Here is an 18,083-nt window from a genome sequence, read left to right on the forward strand (position 1 = left end):
GGAAGAGACAATGGCTGCTGCGACTGGGGAAAGGGCCCCTGCCTTCACTTCTGAAGAGTTGGAGAAACTAGTGGATGGGGTCCTCCCCCAGTATGCGCTACTGTACGGTCCTCCAGACCAACAGGTAAGTACACAGGGTGCACGTTGAATGGGCAATGCATGTGTTGAGTGGGGTGGCTATAAGAAGTTTGGGGGGGGGAGAGAATGACGAGTGCAAGGCACGACAGATGAGAGCATGTGCCACATGGCAAGGTTGGGGAGGGGGGGCCAATCACATCTAACATGCAGAAAAATGATGATATTTCCTTTCCCACCCTGTACATGTCAAATAGGTCAGCGCCCATCAGAAAGTCGACATTTGGCGTGCCATCGCCAAGGAAGTCCGGACCCTGGGGGTCTAAAACAGACGGGGCACCCACTGCCGCAAGAGGTGGGAGGACATCCACCGCGGAACCAGGAAGACCACCGAGTCACTGCTGGGGATGGCCTCCCGACCTAGGAGGGGTGCCAGTCGTACCCTGACCCCCCTGATGTCCCGGATCCTGGCGGTGGCCTACCCTGATTTGGATGGGCGTGTGAGGACATCACAGCAGACACAAGGGGGTGAGTACCAGCTAATTCAGCTATTTTTACGTGCAGTGGAGGTGCCTGGGTGGGGGAGGAGGGCTGTGGGTGACATTAGGCCAGGGCGCTTTCTGTAGTGTAGTCCTCTCCTTTAGCCATGGCCCTGTGCCCCCGCCCCCCACCTCTGTAGGGTGACAAGTACAGCTATCCATGGTCCAGCATCACCCATGTGCGCATTTGTTGTCCCTAGACCTGTAGGCCTAGTCACAAGTACTGAGTAGTGTACCCCGATAGTGCGGCTTAGTGCATGAGGCTCCTGTGTCTGTCCTCTCCGACAACGGTGTTGACAATGCATGCACTCAACCTGTTTTTTTTTCTCCCCCCACCCTTTTTCTTTATCTACTTTTCCATGTGTGAATTAGCATCATCAGGCGGAGGAAATTTGGCACCGGAGCAGGAGGGAGCTGCGACTCACAAGGCCCCGGTGGGCCATGGCACAGACACCGAGGCCACCAGTGATACGGAGGGCGAGGGGAGCTTCACAACGGGGACCCGTGGTGATACCAGCGACACCGACACGTCCTCGGATGGGAGCTCCCTAGCGGTGGTGGCAAAATCCCTGCCCCCCGCCTCTACAGGTACAGCCGCCACCCAGCGCACCAGCTCCGCCCTCCCAGCAGCCCCTCAGCCTACGCTCCGTGCCCGCTCGCCCAAGAAGGCGGGCATCTCCTTCGCCCCAGGCACCTCAGGCCCTGCCCCTGTTACCCCTGCTGCCCTCAGTGAGGAGGTCATTGACATCCTACGGACCATCATTGTTGGGCAGTCTACCCTTTTGAATGCCATCCAGGGTGTGGAGAGGGAGGTGCATCGTAGCAATGCATACCTGGAGGGCATTCATTCGGGTCAGGCTGCCCATCAACGATCGTTCAATTCTCTGGCCTCAGCACTGACGGCAGCCATTATCCCTGTCTCCAGTCTCCCTCTTCTAACTGCCTCCACCCTGTCTCTGTCTCCTGTTCCTCAGCCTATCCCATCCACACCATCAGACCAGCCTGCACACACCTCAACACCCAAGGGCAGCTCACACAGACATAAGCACCACAAAACACACAAACAGTCACCCAAGCAACACACAGATGCAGACATGCCAACAGTCACTACCACCTCTGTGTCCCCCTCCTCCTCGTCTACCTCCTCCCTCCCTGTGACGTCTACACTCACACCTGCATGCACACCACCAACAGCCAGTACTTCCATCACCTGCACACCCTCCAGTACAGTCCGCACACGTGCAGTCACCACCCCCACTGCCATTTACACGTCCCCTGTGTCCTCTCCAACTGTGTCTGTCACCCCCTCTTCCAAGACACACAAACGCAGGCAGCCACCCACCCAACAGCCATCCACCTCACGACAGCCTACGTCACAATCACCTGCACCCAAAGACAGCACACCTGACTCTCCTACAACCACATCCTCTTCCTCCACTCCCATCACCACTACTCCCACCCTTTACCTTGGTCCCAAAAAAGTTTACCTCTCCAATCTTAACCTCTTTCCCTCACCTGACCCACCCCCTCCATCTGCTAAGAGTCCCAAGAGCACCTCAGCCACCACCAGCCCAGCTTCTAGTGTCACTGTAGTGCATGGGTTCTGGAGTCCACCCTTTGGCAGCAGTGACACATCTGTCAGCAGCAAGGGGACAGCCAGCCCCCCCCCGGCAAGAGGACCTGGAAACTCAAGGGCCGCCGTGAGAAGACTGACACGACTGCCCCCAAGGACCAAAGTTCTGCCACTTCACCTGCCACAACATCCAGGGGAGGCAAGGGCCAGAGAGCCTCATCTAAGGAGCGAAAGGGCAGCAGGGCGGAGAAGTCGGCCAGCAGGAGCGCGGAGCAGGAGGGCCCCACAAGCCCCATCCCGGGTGTAAGGGAGGACACCCAAGGGGCCAGGACTCCGTCACCGAAGGGTCCAGCAACTGCACGGTCGGAGGGCGACTGAGCAGGGAGGCCAGGTCTGGCTCCCTTGGATTACTGGACAAGCACAGCTGAACAGGGCCCGCTGTGCAGAAGAGCACCGCTGAACAGGGCCCGCCGTGCAGGAGAGCACCGCTGAACAGGGCCCGCCGTGCAGGAGAGCACCGCTGAACAGGGCCCACCATGCAGGAGAGCACCGCTGAACAGGGCCCGCCGTGCAGAAGAGCACCGCTGAACAGGGCCCGCCGTGCAGGAGAGCACCGCTGAACAGGGCCCGCCGTGCAGGAGAGCACCGCTGAACAGGGCCGCCGTGCAGGAGAGCACCGCTGAACAGGGCCCCGCCGTCTCAAGCACCGCTGAACAGGGCCCCGCCGTCTCAAGCACCGCTCCGCTGGGCCCTTCCTGTCAAGCACCGCTCCGCTGGGCCCTTCATCTCAAGCACCGCTGAACAGGGCACCGCTGTCTCAAGCACCGCTCCGCTGGGCCCTTCATCTCAAGCACCGCTGAACAGGGCCCCACCGTCTCAAGCACCGCTGAACAGGGCCCCGCCGTCTCAAGCACCGCTGAACAGGGCACCGCCGTCTCAAGCACCGCTCCGCTGGGCCCTTCATCTCAAGCACCGCTGAACAGGGCACCGCCGTCTCAAGCACCGCTCCGCTGGGCCCTTCCTGTCAAGCACCGCTCCGCTGGGCCCTTCATCTCAAGCACCGCTGAACAGGGCACCGCCGTCTCAAGCACGCTCCGCTGGGCCCTTCCTGTCAAGCACCGCTCCGCTGGGCCCTTCATCTCAAGCACCGCTGAACAGGGCACCGCCGTCTCAAGCACCACTCCGCTGGGGCCTTCATCTCAAGCACCGCTCCACTGGGCCCTTCATCTCAAGCACCGCTGAACAGGGCACCGCCGTCTCAAGCACCGCTCCACTGGGCCCTTCATCTCAAGCACCGCTGAACAGGGCCCCGCCGTCTCAAGCACCGCTGAACAGGGCCCGCCGTCTCAAGCACCGCTGAACAGGGCACCGCCGTCTCAAGCACCGCTCCGCTGGGCCCTTCATCTCAAGCACCGCTCCGCTGGGCCCTTCATCTCAAGCACCGCTGAACAGGGCACCGCCGTCTCAAGCACCGCTCCGCTGGGCCCTTCATCTCAAGCACCGCTCCGCTGGGCCCTTCATCTCAAGCACCGCTGAACAGGGCACCGCCGTCTCAAGCACCGCTCCGCTGGGCCCTTCCTGTCAAGCACCAGCTCTGCTGGGCCCTTCCTGTCAAGCACCGCTACGCTGGGCCCTTCATCTCAAGCACCGCTGAACAGGGCCCCGCCGTCTCAAGCACCGCTGGCCCAATGACAGTGCCGGTTCTGTGTCGACCTACTGTTCACGGTTCACTGTGCCCACCATGCCTCCTCCATGACCAGTGGTCTCTGTAATCCACCTGTCGGACTGTGGCTTTGCACTCCCCAGGATGGCACAGTGGGCAACCCACCCACTGTATAGACGTGAGAGACTGTGGCTTTGCACTCCCCAGGATGGCACAGTGGGCAAGCCACCCACTGTAGAGACTTGAGAGACTGTGGCTTTGCACTCCCCAGGATGGCACAGTGGGCAACCCACCCACTGTAGAGACTTGAGAGACTGTGGCTTTGCACTCCCCAGGATGGCACAGTGGGCATGGTGGCCCCTTCGTGGATCTGGCGTCGTGGACTCATGTGGCTGTGGTGCCCCCCCTTCCCTTCCCCCTGAGGTGCCTGTAGTTTTATCATCAGATGCCCCTGCAGTGTTCTCTCCAACGGACTCAGGTCTCCTGTGTGGGCTTTGCCCTTGTGTTGATACACTTTGGCCCACGGACACTTGGAATTTCGTTAAATGTGCAGGACTAATTGCCTCGGTTTATCGATTGCACAAAATATTTACTTTATTTTTTCATATTTCTATTGCTATTTGACCATGACTTATCAGAGGCTATTTTTGACATAAATTTTGTTTCTCACTTTAATAATGTCTTTTCATTATTCCGGGGGGTTTGGGTGGTGTCACTGTGACTTGTTGCTCTGCATTGGTGTGTAGATAGTTTGGGGGGAGGGTGGGGGTCGCATGTGTGTGTGCCCGTAACCTTTCGTCCTCCCCCCTCCCCTGTGTCGTAGGTGCAGTACTCACCGTTGGCGTCTGCGCCGGCGTTCGTACTCGTGGTAGATGAGCAGGTAGACGAGAGCAGGTAGGATGTTTAATTCGGGTTCCATGCTGTCCTCCTTCCTCGTGGAGTGCGTAAAGGTGAGCGTTTCCCCGTTCGTAGTCTGTTTCCGCCGTGTTTTTATCGGCTGTGCTCCCGCCCCGGAAAAGGTGGCGGATTGGTGAGTTGTGATAGTGTGGGCGGTACATTGTCTCCCGCCTGTCTGTTGGCGGTGACCGCTGTGCTGTTTGTTTGTCCCGCCGTGGCGGTCGGAGTGTTAAAGTGGCGGGCTGTGTTGGCGGTTCCCGCCAGGGTCAGAATTCCATTTTTTGGACCGCCGGCCTGTTGGCGGGTTGGCCGCCGCTTTATCACCGACCGCCAGGGTTAGAATCACCCCCTTTATATCATTTTTACAGTGATATTTCAACATATACTTATTGCATCTTAATCGTTTTGACCTGCATCTTATCAGATAAATATGATATATTTTTCTAAACACTGTGTGGTGTATTTTTGTGGTGTTCTACTGTGTTATTGCATGATTTATTTCACAAATACTTTACACATTGCTTTCTAAGTTAAGCCTGACTGCTCAGTGCCAAGCTACCAGAGGGTGGGTACAGGATCATTTAGATTGTGTGAGACTTACCCTGACTAGAGTGAGGGCCCTTGCTTGGACAGGGGGTAACCTGACAGCCAACCAAAGACCCCATTTCTAACATTGGTGATCAGTGGTGAGGATAGGACTTGTATTTGTGCAGTGACATACAATAGCTAAGTGTGTACTTCCTACCTACAGTTGAAGGTCAAATTGATTTTTTATCTTTCTCTGCAATTTCGTTTTCTACTTGACATGTTTAACTAAATCCTCACTCAACATGTCTCTGGCTGGGTCTCAAGCAGGAGATGAAGATTTTGACCTAGCCATGCTGGAGACATATACTGATAAACAGCTGAAGGGATTCTGCAAGGACATGTGAATACCTACCCAGGGTGCCTCCAGAAAGGAGGAATTCCAAACAGCTCTGAGGGTCTGGGCATAAGCCCATTCTGATGAGAATGTTGAAGAGGAGGGTCCAGAGAATGGCCCCTCAGAGGATCTTTTGCCATAAGTGGAGGATGTTACCACTGTGATTGTGCCCCCTGCTAAACCAGGGAGCAGTGTCTCTACCCATTGCCTGACCGCAGAGGAAAGAAGGGAGGAGAGAGGGTGGACACAGGATAATTCGGTTTGTGTATGACTTACCCTGACTAAAGTGAGGGTCCTTGCTTGGACAGGGTAACCTGCCTGCCAACCAAAGACCCCCTTTCTAACAGTGTGGTATAGTGCAGTATAGTGTACAGTGTGCTCCTTCCAGGTCGCTGCTGTGTAGTGTAGTTTATTGTACAGTACAGTGTGTTCCTTCTATAGTGTAGTGCATTGCACAGTGTGTTGCTTCCAGGTATGTGCAGTATAGGGTAGTGGATTGTACAGTACAGTGTGCTCCTTCCAGGCAGGTGTGGTATAGTGCAGTATATTTTAGAGTGTGCTCCTTCCAGGTAGGTGTTGTGTAGTGCAGTGTATTGTACAGTGTGCAGCTTCTATACCGCAGTGTATTGTACAGCCTGCTCCTTCTAAGAAGGTGCTGTGTACTGCAGTGTATTGTACAGTGTGCTCCTTTTATAGTGCACTGTATTGTACATTGTGCTCCTTCGAGATAGGTGCTGCTTGTGCAGGGTACTGTACAGTTATTCTGCAGTACAGTGTGCTCCTTCCATGTAGGTGCTGTGTAGTGCAGTGTATTGTACAGTGTGCTCCTTCTGTAATTCAGTGAATTGTACAGTGTTCTGTTTACAGGTAGGTGCTGTGGTGCAGTGTATTGTACAGTACAGTATGCTCCTTCCAGGTAGGTGCTGTGTAGTGCAGTGTATTGTACAGTGTGGTCCTTCTAGGTAGGTGCTGTGTAGTGCAGTGTCTATTACAGTGTGCTCCTTTTATAATGCAGTATATTGTACAGTGTGCTCCTTCCAGGTAGGTGCTGCTTGTGCTGTGTACTGTACTATTTATTGTACAATAATGTGTGCTCCTTCCATGTACGTGCTGTGTAGATCAATGTATTGTACAGTGTGCTGTTTACACGTAGGTGCTGCTAGTGCAGTGTATTGGACATTGTGCTCTTTACAGGTAGGTGCTGTGTAGTGCAGTGTATTGTGCAATGTGATGTTTACAGGTTGGTGTTGCTAGTGCAGTGTATAGCATAGTAGAATGTGCTCCTTTCAGGTAGGTGTTGTGTAGTGCTGTGTATAGTAGAGTACAGTGTGCTCCAACCATGTATGTGCTGTGTAGTGCAGTGTATTGTACAGTGTGCTTTCTCCAGGTAGATGCTATGTAGTGCAGTGTATTGTAGAGTACAGCGTGCTCCTTCCAGTTAGGTGCCACGTAGCGTAGTGTATTGCACATTATGCTCTTTACAGGTAGGTGCTGCTAATGCAGTTTCTTGTACAGTATAATGTCCTCTTTCCAGGTAGGTACTGTGTAGTGCAGTGTATTGTATAGTACAGTGTGTTCCTTCTATGTAGGTGTTGTGTAGTGCAGTGTATTGTACAGTACAGTGTGCTTCTTCCAGGTACGTGCGGTGTAGTGCAGTGTATTGTACAGTACAGTGTGCTTCTTCCAGGTATGTGCTGTGTAGTGCAGTGTATTGTACAGTGTGCTCCTTCCATGTAGGTGCTGTGTAGTGCAGTGTATTGTGCAGTGTGCTATTTACATGTGGGTGCTGCTAGTGCAGTGTATTGTACAGTGTGCTTGTTACAGGTAGGTACTGTGTCGTACAGTGTATTGTACCGTACAGTCTGCTTCTTCCAGGTAGGTGCTGTGTAGTGCACTGTATTGTACATTAGAGTGCGCTCCTTTCAGGTAGGTGTGGTGTAGTGCAGTGTATTGTACAGTACAGCATGATCCTTCTAGAGGGGTGCTGCTAGTGCAGTGTATTTTACAGTACAGTGTAGTGTAATATATTGTACTGTGTGCTCCTTCCAGATAGTTGCTGCTTGTGCAGTGTATTGTACAGTGCAATGTGCTCCTTTTAGGTAGGTGCTGTATAGTGCAGTATATAGTACAGTGTGCTGTTTACAGGTAGTTGCTGCTAGTGCAGTGTATTGTACTGTGTGCTCCTTCCAGATAAGTGCTGTGTAATGCAGTGTATTGTACAGTACAGTGTGCTCCTACCATGTAGATGCAGTGTAGTGCAGTGTATTGTACAGTGTGCTCCTTCTATTCTGCAGTGTATGGTACAGTGTGCAACTTCCAGGTAGGTGCTGTGCAGTGCAGTGTATTATACAGTGTGATCCTTCCAGGTAGGTGCAGTTTAGTGCAGTGTATTGTACAGTACAGTGTGCTCCTTCTTGAGTGGTGCAGTATAGTTTTGCCTCTCGTTAATAATGTGAATATAAAATATAAATAAAATGTATAGGGCTTTAAATCTCTAACTCTGAGTCTCTTCTCTGCAGTGATGGTGACTCTGGATCCAGACACAGCACATCCTCGGCTCCTCCTGTCTGAGGGAGGGAGACATGTGAGATGGACAGGCACAGCACAGCCCCTGCTGGTCACTCCCAAGAGATTCACCTCCTCTCTCTGTGTGCCGGGGATCGAGGGGTTCACCTCAGGCAGACATTACTGGGAGGTGCAGCTGCTGCAAGAGGGGGGAGGATGGACTGTGGGGGTCGCAACAGAGTCTGTGGAGAGAAAGAGAGGGATCACATGGTCACCTGAGGGGGGAGTCTGGGCTGTGCGGAGGGGGTGGGATGGTCGGTACAGGGCTCTCACCTCCACTGAGACCCCACTGTCCCCTCGTGAGAGGCCCCTAAAGCTGGGGGTGTATCTGGACTATGAGGAGGGGCGGCTGTCCATGTACAATGCGGACTCGATGGAGCTTCTCTACACTTTCTTTCAGACCCCCTTCACTCACAGGCTCTTCCCGATCTTCTGTCTCTGGGTAGGAGCAGAGCTGAGGCTGGTGTAGGAGCTGCAGCTCCCCCCCCCCCCAAGGAGCAGAGCTGAGGCTGTGTAGGTGTCACGGAGTCCGGATCCTCAGGGTTTGCGCCTGTTCCCAATATGGCCACCTCTTGGCAGCTCCAAACTCTACTAGCTATTATAGCACAGAGTTAAAGAATGGCCAAGTGGGGGATGGGGGTTTTAGGTTGGGAACAGCGGGGAAGGAGACCTGTGGAAGCAAAGGGTGAGAGCACAATAGCAAGATTATTCACATTGACTTTCATAAACTTTGTTCCTAATATTTATATATGAATAACATTAATGATCAAGAGCTTTCCTATATCAAGACCTTATTAGCTCTGGATAGCTGGAAAATAAAGAAGGATTATGCAAACTTTCATAGGAGCGTTTTTAGAATAACATCTTATGCTCTGAACACTGACTAACATTCTGTTGGATCTGGGTTTCAAGAATACCATGAACATTGAATAACACTGTTGAATCTGGGATTTAAGAATACTCTGAACATGGATAACACTCTGTTGAATCTGGGTTTCAAGAACACTATGAACATTGAATAACTCTGTTGTCTGGGTTTCAAGAATACTATGAACATTGGGTAACACTCTATTGAATCTGGGTTTCAAGAATCCCATGAACATTGAATAACACTCTATTGAATCTGGGTTTCAAGAATATTCTGAACATGGAATAACACTCTGTTCGATCTGTACTGCAAGAGTTAAATGCCATGAAATGATTGCGCACTCTGCCTATCTGTACTGCAAGAGTTAAATGTCAAGAATGAATCGCACACACTGCTGTTGATTCGTACATCAAGGTTCAAATGTCATGAAATGATCGCGCACTCTGCCGATCTGTACCGCTAGAGTTAAATGACATGAAATGATCGCGCACTCTGCCAATCTGTACTGCTAGTGTTAAATGTCAAGAATGAATCGCGCACACTGCTGTCGATTCGTACATCAAGTTTCAATGCCATGAAATGATCGCTCACTCTGCCAATCTGTGCTGCAATAGTTAAATGTCAAGAATGAATCGCGCTCACTGTTGCCGATTCGTACATCAAGGTTCAAATGCCATGAAATGATCGCTCACTCTGCCGATCTGTGCTGCAATAGTTAAATGTCAAGAATGAATCGCGCTCACTGTTGCCGATTCGTACATCAAGGTTCAAATGCCATGAAATGATCGCTCACTCTGCTGATCTGTACTGCAATAGTTAAATGTCAAGAATGAATCGCGCTCACTGTTGCCGATTTGTACATCAAGGTTCAAATGCCATGAAATGATCGCGCACTCTGCCGATCTGAGCTGCAAGGGTTAATTGCCAAGAATGAATTGCGTTCACTGCTGCCAATTCAACCATCAAGGTTTAAATGCCAAGATACGATTGCGCACTCTGCCGGTCTGAGCTGCAAGGGTTAATTGCCGAGAATGAATCGCACACACTGCTGCCGATTCAACCATCAAGGTTTAAATAGATACGATTGCGCACACTGCCGATCTGAACTGCGAGAGTTAAATGGCAAGAAAAAACATTGCACACGCGATTTCACCAAAAGGCCCAAAACTTGAGTATTTCTGAAAACGGAGTCGGGGGGCCTAACACAACCTCCGCCTTACCGCCCTGCTTGAAGATCACCATGGAAATTAGGACAGGGCCTGGAAATCCTAGGTAGGCCTCCGGAACAGGAGCTCAGGAAAATGCTGCTGCTCTGCACCGGGACCTCTGAATAGTGAGCACGTGGAACTGGGCTGGGTCCCTTAAATAGACCCAGACCCCGCCCACGTGCCACACCCAGCCAGACTGCAGGAGAAGATTCTAGAAGGGCCTGGAATAGGGACCACAGCCTAACCACACCCTGTAATCCTGCAGCAAAGCCTTGAAAATGAGCAATACATTGCAAACAGCATTAAAGACGTTTCAAGATGAATCTCTGCAATGCAAAAGGTTAACATACTGTTTTAACACATAATGCATGAATTATTACATTACATAAGGATTGGCTTTTTGCATTACGTCGCCTGTAGAGCGTGCACTGTCCTGATGTTGACAGTACTCCCTCCTCCCGAACGCACTCTAGGGCCTAGTTTGTCTGGGTTTAGGCGATGAAAACGCCGCACTAGTCGTGGAGCGTGAATGTCAGATGCGGAGACCCATGAGTTGTTCTCTGGACCGTAACCTTTCCAAGATATTAGATACCAGAGATTACGACCTTTAAATTTTGAATCCAGAACCTGGTTTACTTTGTATTCCAATTCTGCCTGTACTAGAACTGGAGCTGGTTATGAGCGGGATTTCTGGACTGCTCTTTTCAGGAGAGAAGTATGAAACACTGGCTGGATACATAGTGATTTTGGTAATTGCAGCTTATAGGTTACTGGATTGATCTGCTGAAGGACTGTGTAAGAACCTATATATTTGGGATTAAACATATGTTTTTTCTTGAAATCAATATGGCGTGTGGAAAGCCACACTCTGTCTCCTGGCTTATATTGCGGTCCTTCACAATGTTTTTTGTCATAGTGTTTTTTATACGTTTGTTTTGCTTTATCTAGATGTTGTTGGATTTGTTTCTGGGTTCGATGGAGTTGTCGTATTGTTTCTGACACCGCTGGTGTAAGTGAACTTTCTTGTGGGACTGTGATTGGCAAAGTATCAGGATGATAGCCAAATAGTCCAAAAAATGGCGTTGCGCCAGTGGAAGAATGATACGAGTTATTGTAGGCCAGTTCAGCTATTTAAAGCATTGATTTCCAAGAATGAAGTGCTTTCTCAGCATAAGCACGCAGATATTGTTTCAATGTTTGATTCAGTCTCCCAGTTTGGCTATCCGTTTGAGGATGATGACTGGTAAATAGTATAGATGTAACTTGTAGCGTTTTGCACCTAGTTTTCCAGAAGTTAGAGGTAAATTGTGATCCTCGATTGGAGAGAATCACTTTTGGTAATCCGTGATAACGGACCACTCGATTCAAAAGTATTGTTGCCAATTCACTGGAGGTAGGCAATTTCCTGCAAGCAATTAAATGTGCTTATTTAGTGAGACTATCCACCACCACAAGGATTACTGAGTGATGTTGAACAACTGACAGTCCTGTAATAAAGTCTAATGATATGTTTACCCAAGGTCGGAGTGGAGTTGGGAGAGGATGTAACAGCCCTTTTGGCTTTGAATGACTTGTCTTGATGCGAGCACAAACTTTGCAGTTAGCTACCATTTGCTTGACGTCTTTTGTCAAATTAGGCCACTAAAAATATCATTGCATCAGTTCAAGAGTCTTAGGAATACCTGGATGACCTGCCGTAGGTATAACATGCAACCAATGAAACACTAATTTGCAAAGCTTGGTAGTTGGAACAATAAACATGCATCATGAAAAGGTAGGCCTTGTTTGATCGATCTTTTGGGATCTGCTTGAACCCATTTCTGCCTTTTTTCAATGGTGAAAGAATTATGCATTTCTTCTAAAATGTCTTCGGTTTTGATGATACAAAGGATTTTGCCTGGAGCAATGGTAGCTCATGGGGGTTGGATTGTGGCTAATATGGTAGAATCTTGTCTGGATAGATCGTCCGTTTGGCGATTATCTTTGTTGTGTTGCTATAACACTGCCCCAATTGTCATGTCTGATGCTTCTGCTTCTGCTATGAATGGACGGTCAGTATCTGGGTGAGTCAAGACTGGGGCGGTGGAGAAGGCTCATTTTTTGTCAAGAACATCAAGGAATGATGAATACTGCGGAGGCAGCGTTACATCTGTTTTAGCGGCTATGGCTATGTGGGATTTGCGAGGATCTGTGACACTTGATGTCTGGATACATTTTCCTTTACACAGGAGTGAAGAAACCGTGATTCTCCTTTCTTGCCAATTTATTACAGGGTTATAGTAGCTTAGCCACGGCATTCCAAGGATGATCCCATACTGAGGAGCATGGATGACATCAAAGATAATTTTTTCTTTGTGTTTGGTGCCTTGATTCCCCCCTTTACAGATCACAGACAAGGGGAAGGTCTGCAGAGTCACCGGACCTCCAGATATGGGTTTTCCATGTACGACTTGTACTATTTCTGGTGTTTTCTTCTTCTTACATGGGATCCCCCATGTTTGGATCAATTGTGCATCGATAAAATTTCCAGTAGCCCCAGTATCTACTATAGTTTCTTTAGATAAGTCTTTTGCTTTACCAGTACTTCTAGATCTAACTCTAGATGTCTTGACTTGAGTAAAATTTTTCTACCATCTTGTGAAGGTTCCACGGTTACACCCAAGAGCAACCCTTCTGTACACCTTGGTTTTCTAGTTTTTCTGCTTGATCTGTGCATTTGCTACAACCTTCTTGGTAGAGGTTTGTTTGTCTTTTGGGCTTTACGGGTCATTCTCTGGCAAAATAGCCCTTTCGACCACAGTACAGACATTGTCCATCTTTTCTAAGTAGATCTTTCTCTTCTTTCGTTAAAGGCCACCTGATGGTTCCAATTTCCATTGGTTCATGACTGTTCTCTCTCTGAAATTGTGATTCCCTGTAATCATGAACATGCCAGGAACTTTTCTCAGTCTTTTTGTGTGTTCCCTGTCGTTCTGCAAGACGATGGTCTAGTCTCAAAACAAGATTTATCAGATCTTGACAATCCGTGGGTTGAGGATCTATCTGAGCAAGAATCTCTTTTAGCTCATCTTTGAGTCCTTGGTAGAACAGGGCTGCTTGCTTTTCTTCAGGCCAGGATGTTTCTGCTATTAGCTGATTAAAGCTAGCCAAATAAGAAACTAGGGGCCAGATGTAGGTATGTCCTGAATTGCGACTCGCAATTTGCGAGTCGCAACTCAGGATGCAGGATGGTGTCCCTGACACCATCTGAGACTCGCAAGGGAGTCGCAAAGGCCCACCTCATTAATATTAATGAGGTGGGCGCAATTTGTGACTCGCAGCACTCACAGGGATGATGGCCTGCTGGAGACAGCAGACCACCATGTCTGTGACTGCTTTTAAATAAAGCAGTTTTTTTTTTGTAATGCAGCCCGTTTTCCTTAAAGGAAAACAAGATGCATTACAAAATGAAAAAATGAAACGTTTCAGTTTGATTTTTTCAGAGCAGGCAGTGGTCCGCTGGACCACTGCCTGCTCTGAAAAAAATGTTTCCCAGGCCATTCACAAAGGGGAAGGGGTCCCATTGGGACCCCTTCCCTTTTGCGAATGGGTTACCACCAGTGTGACACTGCTGGTAACAGCGATTGCTTTGCCACTGCGGTCACAAAGCAATGCAGCATCGCGCTGCGACTCGCAAATAGAAATGGGAACACCCCTTCCTATTTGCAACTCGCAGTCCCGTTTTGCGAGTTGTAAACCAGGTTACCGACTCGCAAAACGGGAATTGGGCATTGCGATGTGGGCTTTGCAAGTCGCAAACAGCGAAATTCGCTGTTTGCGACGTTCAAAACCTTTGCTACATCTGGCCCTTGGTCTTTATTGCTTTGTTGCAATTCTAGCAGTTCTCGTCTGCGGATAGAGTCACTGTTCTTCGATCAAACACTCTTTCAAATTCCCGGGCAAAATTTCTCCAATCATAAAGCAGGGGACTGTCTTTACGCACAAGACGGATTGCCCAGGTGGCCGCGTCTCCAGTCAAATAGGATAGCAGGAAGGCCACCCTGGATTGGGCATCAGGGAAGGTGTTTGGTCGACATGTAAAATGCAATTCTACTTGAGTCAAAAAGGTTTGTGCTTTCAGAGGATCACCTGAAAACCTTTCTGGGGGAGCCAAAGGAATGGGTGTGGGAACTGTGATTGAAATGTTAGTTGAAGGATTAAGCCCACCCGCACCCAAAGGACTTTGCTCCATCTTTCCCACTCTGTTTTGTAACTGATCCACCCTTTCTGCTAGATTGGCTGCTATGTTTTTACATTCAATTACATATAATTGGAGCTGCGTAACTGCCTGAAGTATCTCGTCCCATGGGGCCATATTGAGAACCTAGCACAAACCAGGAGGATTAAAAATCCGTGGGCTCACTATTCTGTCAGGGAGACCGGATCCTCTGGGTTTGCGCCTGTTCCCAATATGTCCACCTCTTGGCAGCTCCAAACTCTACTAGCTATTATAGCACAGAGTTAAAGAATGGCCAAGTGGGGGATGGGGTTTTAGGTTGGGAACAGCGGGGAAGGAGACCTGCGGAAGCAAAAGTTAAGAACACAATAGCAAGATTATTCACATTGACTTTCATAAACTTTGTTCCTAATATTTATATATGAATAACATTAATGATCAAGAGCTTTCCTATATCAAGACCTTATTAGCTCTGGATACCTGGAAAATAAAGAAGGATTATGCAAACTTTCATAGGAGCGTTTTTAGAATAACATCTTATGCTTTGAACACTGAATAACATTCTGTTGGATCTGGGTTTCAAGAATACCATGAACATTGAATAACACTGTTGAATCTGGGATTTAAGAATACTATGGACATTGAATAACAATCCGTTGAATCTGGGTTTCAAGAATACCATGAACATTGAATAACATTCTGTTGAATCTGGGATTCAAGAATACTATGAACATTGAATAACACTCTGTTGAATCTGGGTTTCAAGAATACTCTGAACATGGAATAACACTCTGATCTTGAAGAGTTAAATGCCATGAAATGATCGCTCACTCTGCCGATCTGTACTGCAATAGTTAAATGTCAAGAATGAATCGTGCTCACTGTTGCCGATTCGTACATCAAGGTTCAAATGCCATGAAATGATCACTCACTCTGCCGATCTGTGCTGCAATAGTTTAATGTCAAGAATGAATCGCACACACTGATGCCGATTCAACCATCAAGGTTTAAATGCCATGAAATGATCGCTCACTCTGCCGATCTGTACTGCAATAGTTAAATGTCAAGAATGAATCGCGCTCACTGTTGCCGATTCGTACATCAAGGTTCAAATGCCATGAAATGATCGCGCACTCTGCCGATCTGAGCTGCAAGGGTTAATTGCCAAGAATCAATCGCGCACACTGCTGCCGATTCAACCATCAAGGTTTAAATGCCAAGATACGATTGCGCACTCTGCCGATCTGAGCTGCAAGGGATAATTCCCAAGAATGAATCGTGCACACTGCTGCCGATTCAACCATCAAGGTTTAAATGCCAAGATACGATCGCGCACTCTGCCGATCTGAGCTGCAAGGGTTAATTGCCAAGAATGAATTGCGCACACTGCTGCCGATTCAACCATCAGGGTTTAAATGCCAAGATACGATCGCGCACACTGCCGATCTGAACTGCAAGAGTTAAATGGCAAGAAAAAACATCGCACACGCGATTTCACCAAAAGGCCCAAAACTCAAGTATTTCTGAAAACAGAGTCGGGGGTCTACCGCCCTGCTTGAAGATCACCAAGGAAATGAGAACAGGGCCTGGAAATCCTAGGTAGGCCTCCGGAACAGGAGCTCAGGAAAATGCTGCTGCTCTGCACTGGGACCTCTGAATAGTGAGCATGTGGAACTGGGCTGGGTCCCTTAAATAGACTCAGACCCCGCCCACGTGCCACACCCAGCCAGACTGCAGGAGAAGATTCTAGAAGGGCCCGGAATAGGGACCACACCCTAACCACTCCCTGAAATCCTGCAACAAAGCCTTGAAAATGAGCAATACATTGCAAACAGCATTAAAGACGTTTCAAGATGAATCTCTGCAATGCAAAAGGTTAACATACTGTTTTAACACATAATGCATGAATTATTACATTACATAAGGATTGGCTTTTTGCATTACGTTGCCTGTAGAATGCGCACTGTTCTGATGTTGACAGTAGGGGCACCCCAAGGAGCAGAGATGAGGCTGGTGTAGGAGGCTCCTCTTCCCCAGGAGCAGAGCTGAGGCTGGTGTAGGAGCCAGACCGCTCTCCTCCCCCCTCCCCTTTCCCCCCCCAGGAGCAGAGCTGAGGCTGGTGTAGGAGCCGGACCCCTCCCCCCCCCCCCTTGGAGCAGGGCTGAGGCTGGTGTAGGAGCTGCAGTCCCTTACCCAGGAGCAGAGCTAAGGCTTACTAGAATCTTATGTGTGGGGAGGGGCAGTGACTCCTGTGTGGGGGAGTCTGTGACTCATGTGGGGGGGTTGTGACTCCTGTGGGGGGGGGGGGGCTGTGACTCCTGTGGGGGGAGGGGGGCCTGTGACTCATGTGGGAGGAGGGGTGCCAGCTCACGTGGGGGAGGGGGACTGCGACATTACATCTTCCAGCTCAGATTTAATCCCTTCTGCTTCTGATCCTTCATTTAATTAACATTCAGCACTGACTCCGTGAGCACCCCATTCTCCAAATACAGGCACTATCGCTTGCTGTCACAGGTACTGCCAGTTCCAAACAGAGGCACTGGTGGCTCAATTTCAAATAATACTGACTCCAAATACAGACACTAACAATTCTTGTCACAGACACTGTTGAAGCAAGTTACAGGCACTCCTCAGTGTAGTGACAGGCACTCCTGTCTCATTAATAATAATGATGGCTCCAGGCACTCCAGAAACAGGCACTGCTGGCTCATTTACAGATAACCCTAACTTCAAATTCAGGTACTGCTTACTAAAGATGGGTACTACTGATGTGAAACAACGTTATTGCATACTCCAAAAAAAGGCACTGTTCACTCAAATACAGATAACTAACTCTGGGCACTGGTATAACAGACTCCTGCCACAGGCACTGCAGACTCCAACTATATGCACTAACTCAGAACGCTTCTGAATCCAAGCACAGATACACCTGACTCCAGACACAGGCACTGCTAGCTACAAGCATAAGCAAGGCTGATACAAAACCCAACTACTACTGATTCAAAGTGGGCACAGTTGATTCTAGTTACTGGCACTGCTTATTCAAAATACTGCTTGTTCAATCTACAGGCACTGCTGACTCCATCGCAGCTAATGTGGCCTCCAAGCACATGGACTGCTGTTGCAAATCACTGCTGCTTCTTACTCCACAAAGAAGCACTGCTCACACATCCAACTGCAATCACAGGTACTCCTGATTGCAAGTGCAGGCATTGCTGACTATTTTAACAGGCACTGCCTTTCAGTGACTAGGAACTACTGACTCCAAGCTCATGCTCTAACGATGTAAAACACTGGCACAGCTTACTCCGTAAACAGACACTGTTCCCTTAATTACAGGTGACCCAGACTCCAAGTACGCTCACTGCTGATTCCAACCACAATCACGCCACAGGCACAGGCACTGCTGAGTACAGTTCTGCTAATGCTGACTCCATCCAGGCACTGCTCATGCAAGAAACAAATACTTCTGATTCAAAACACAGAAACTAATGTCCCCAGTCACAGGCACTGCTCATTCAAAATAGGTACTGCTCATACAGGCACTACTGACCTCA

General features: G+C 49.2%; 1 protein-coding gene across 1 annotated transcript in view; it reads left to right on the forward strand.

Moving 5' to 3' along the window:
* LOC138274952 (E3 ubiquitin-protein ligase TRIM39-like) overlaps window positions 1-9,369 on the forward strand; it is a 104,816-nt gene extending 95,447 nt beyond the window's left edge. Inside the window, exon 5 of the mRNA XM_069219062.1 lies at window positions 8,189-9,369. Within this exon, the coding sequence (XP_069075163.1) occupies window positions 8,189-8,703 (515 nt within the window). The 3' untranslated portion in view covers window positions 8,704-9,369. The remainder of the gene's footprint in view (window positions 1-8,188) is intronic.
* The last annotated feature ends 8,714 nt before the right edge of the window (window positions 9,370-18,083 follow it).

This window comes from Pleurodeles waltl, chromosome 2_2 (assembly GCF_031143425.1).
Source record: "Pleurodeles waltl isolate 20211129_DDA chromosome 2_2, aPleWal1.hap1.20221129, whole genome shotgun sequence".
NCBI classification, from domain to species: domain Eukaryota; kingdom Metazoa; phylum Chordata; class Amphibia; order Caudata; family Salamandridae; genus Pleurodeles; species Pleurodeles waltl.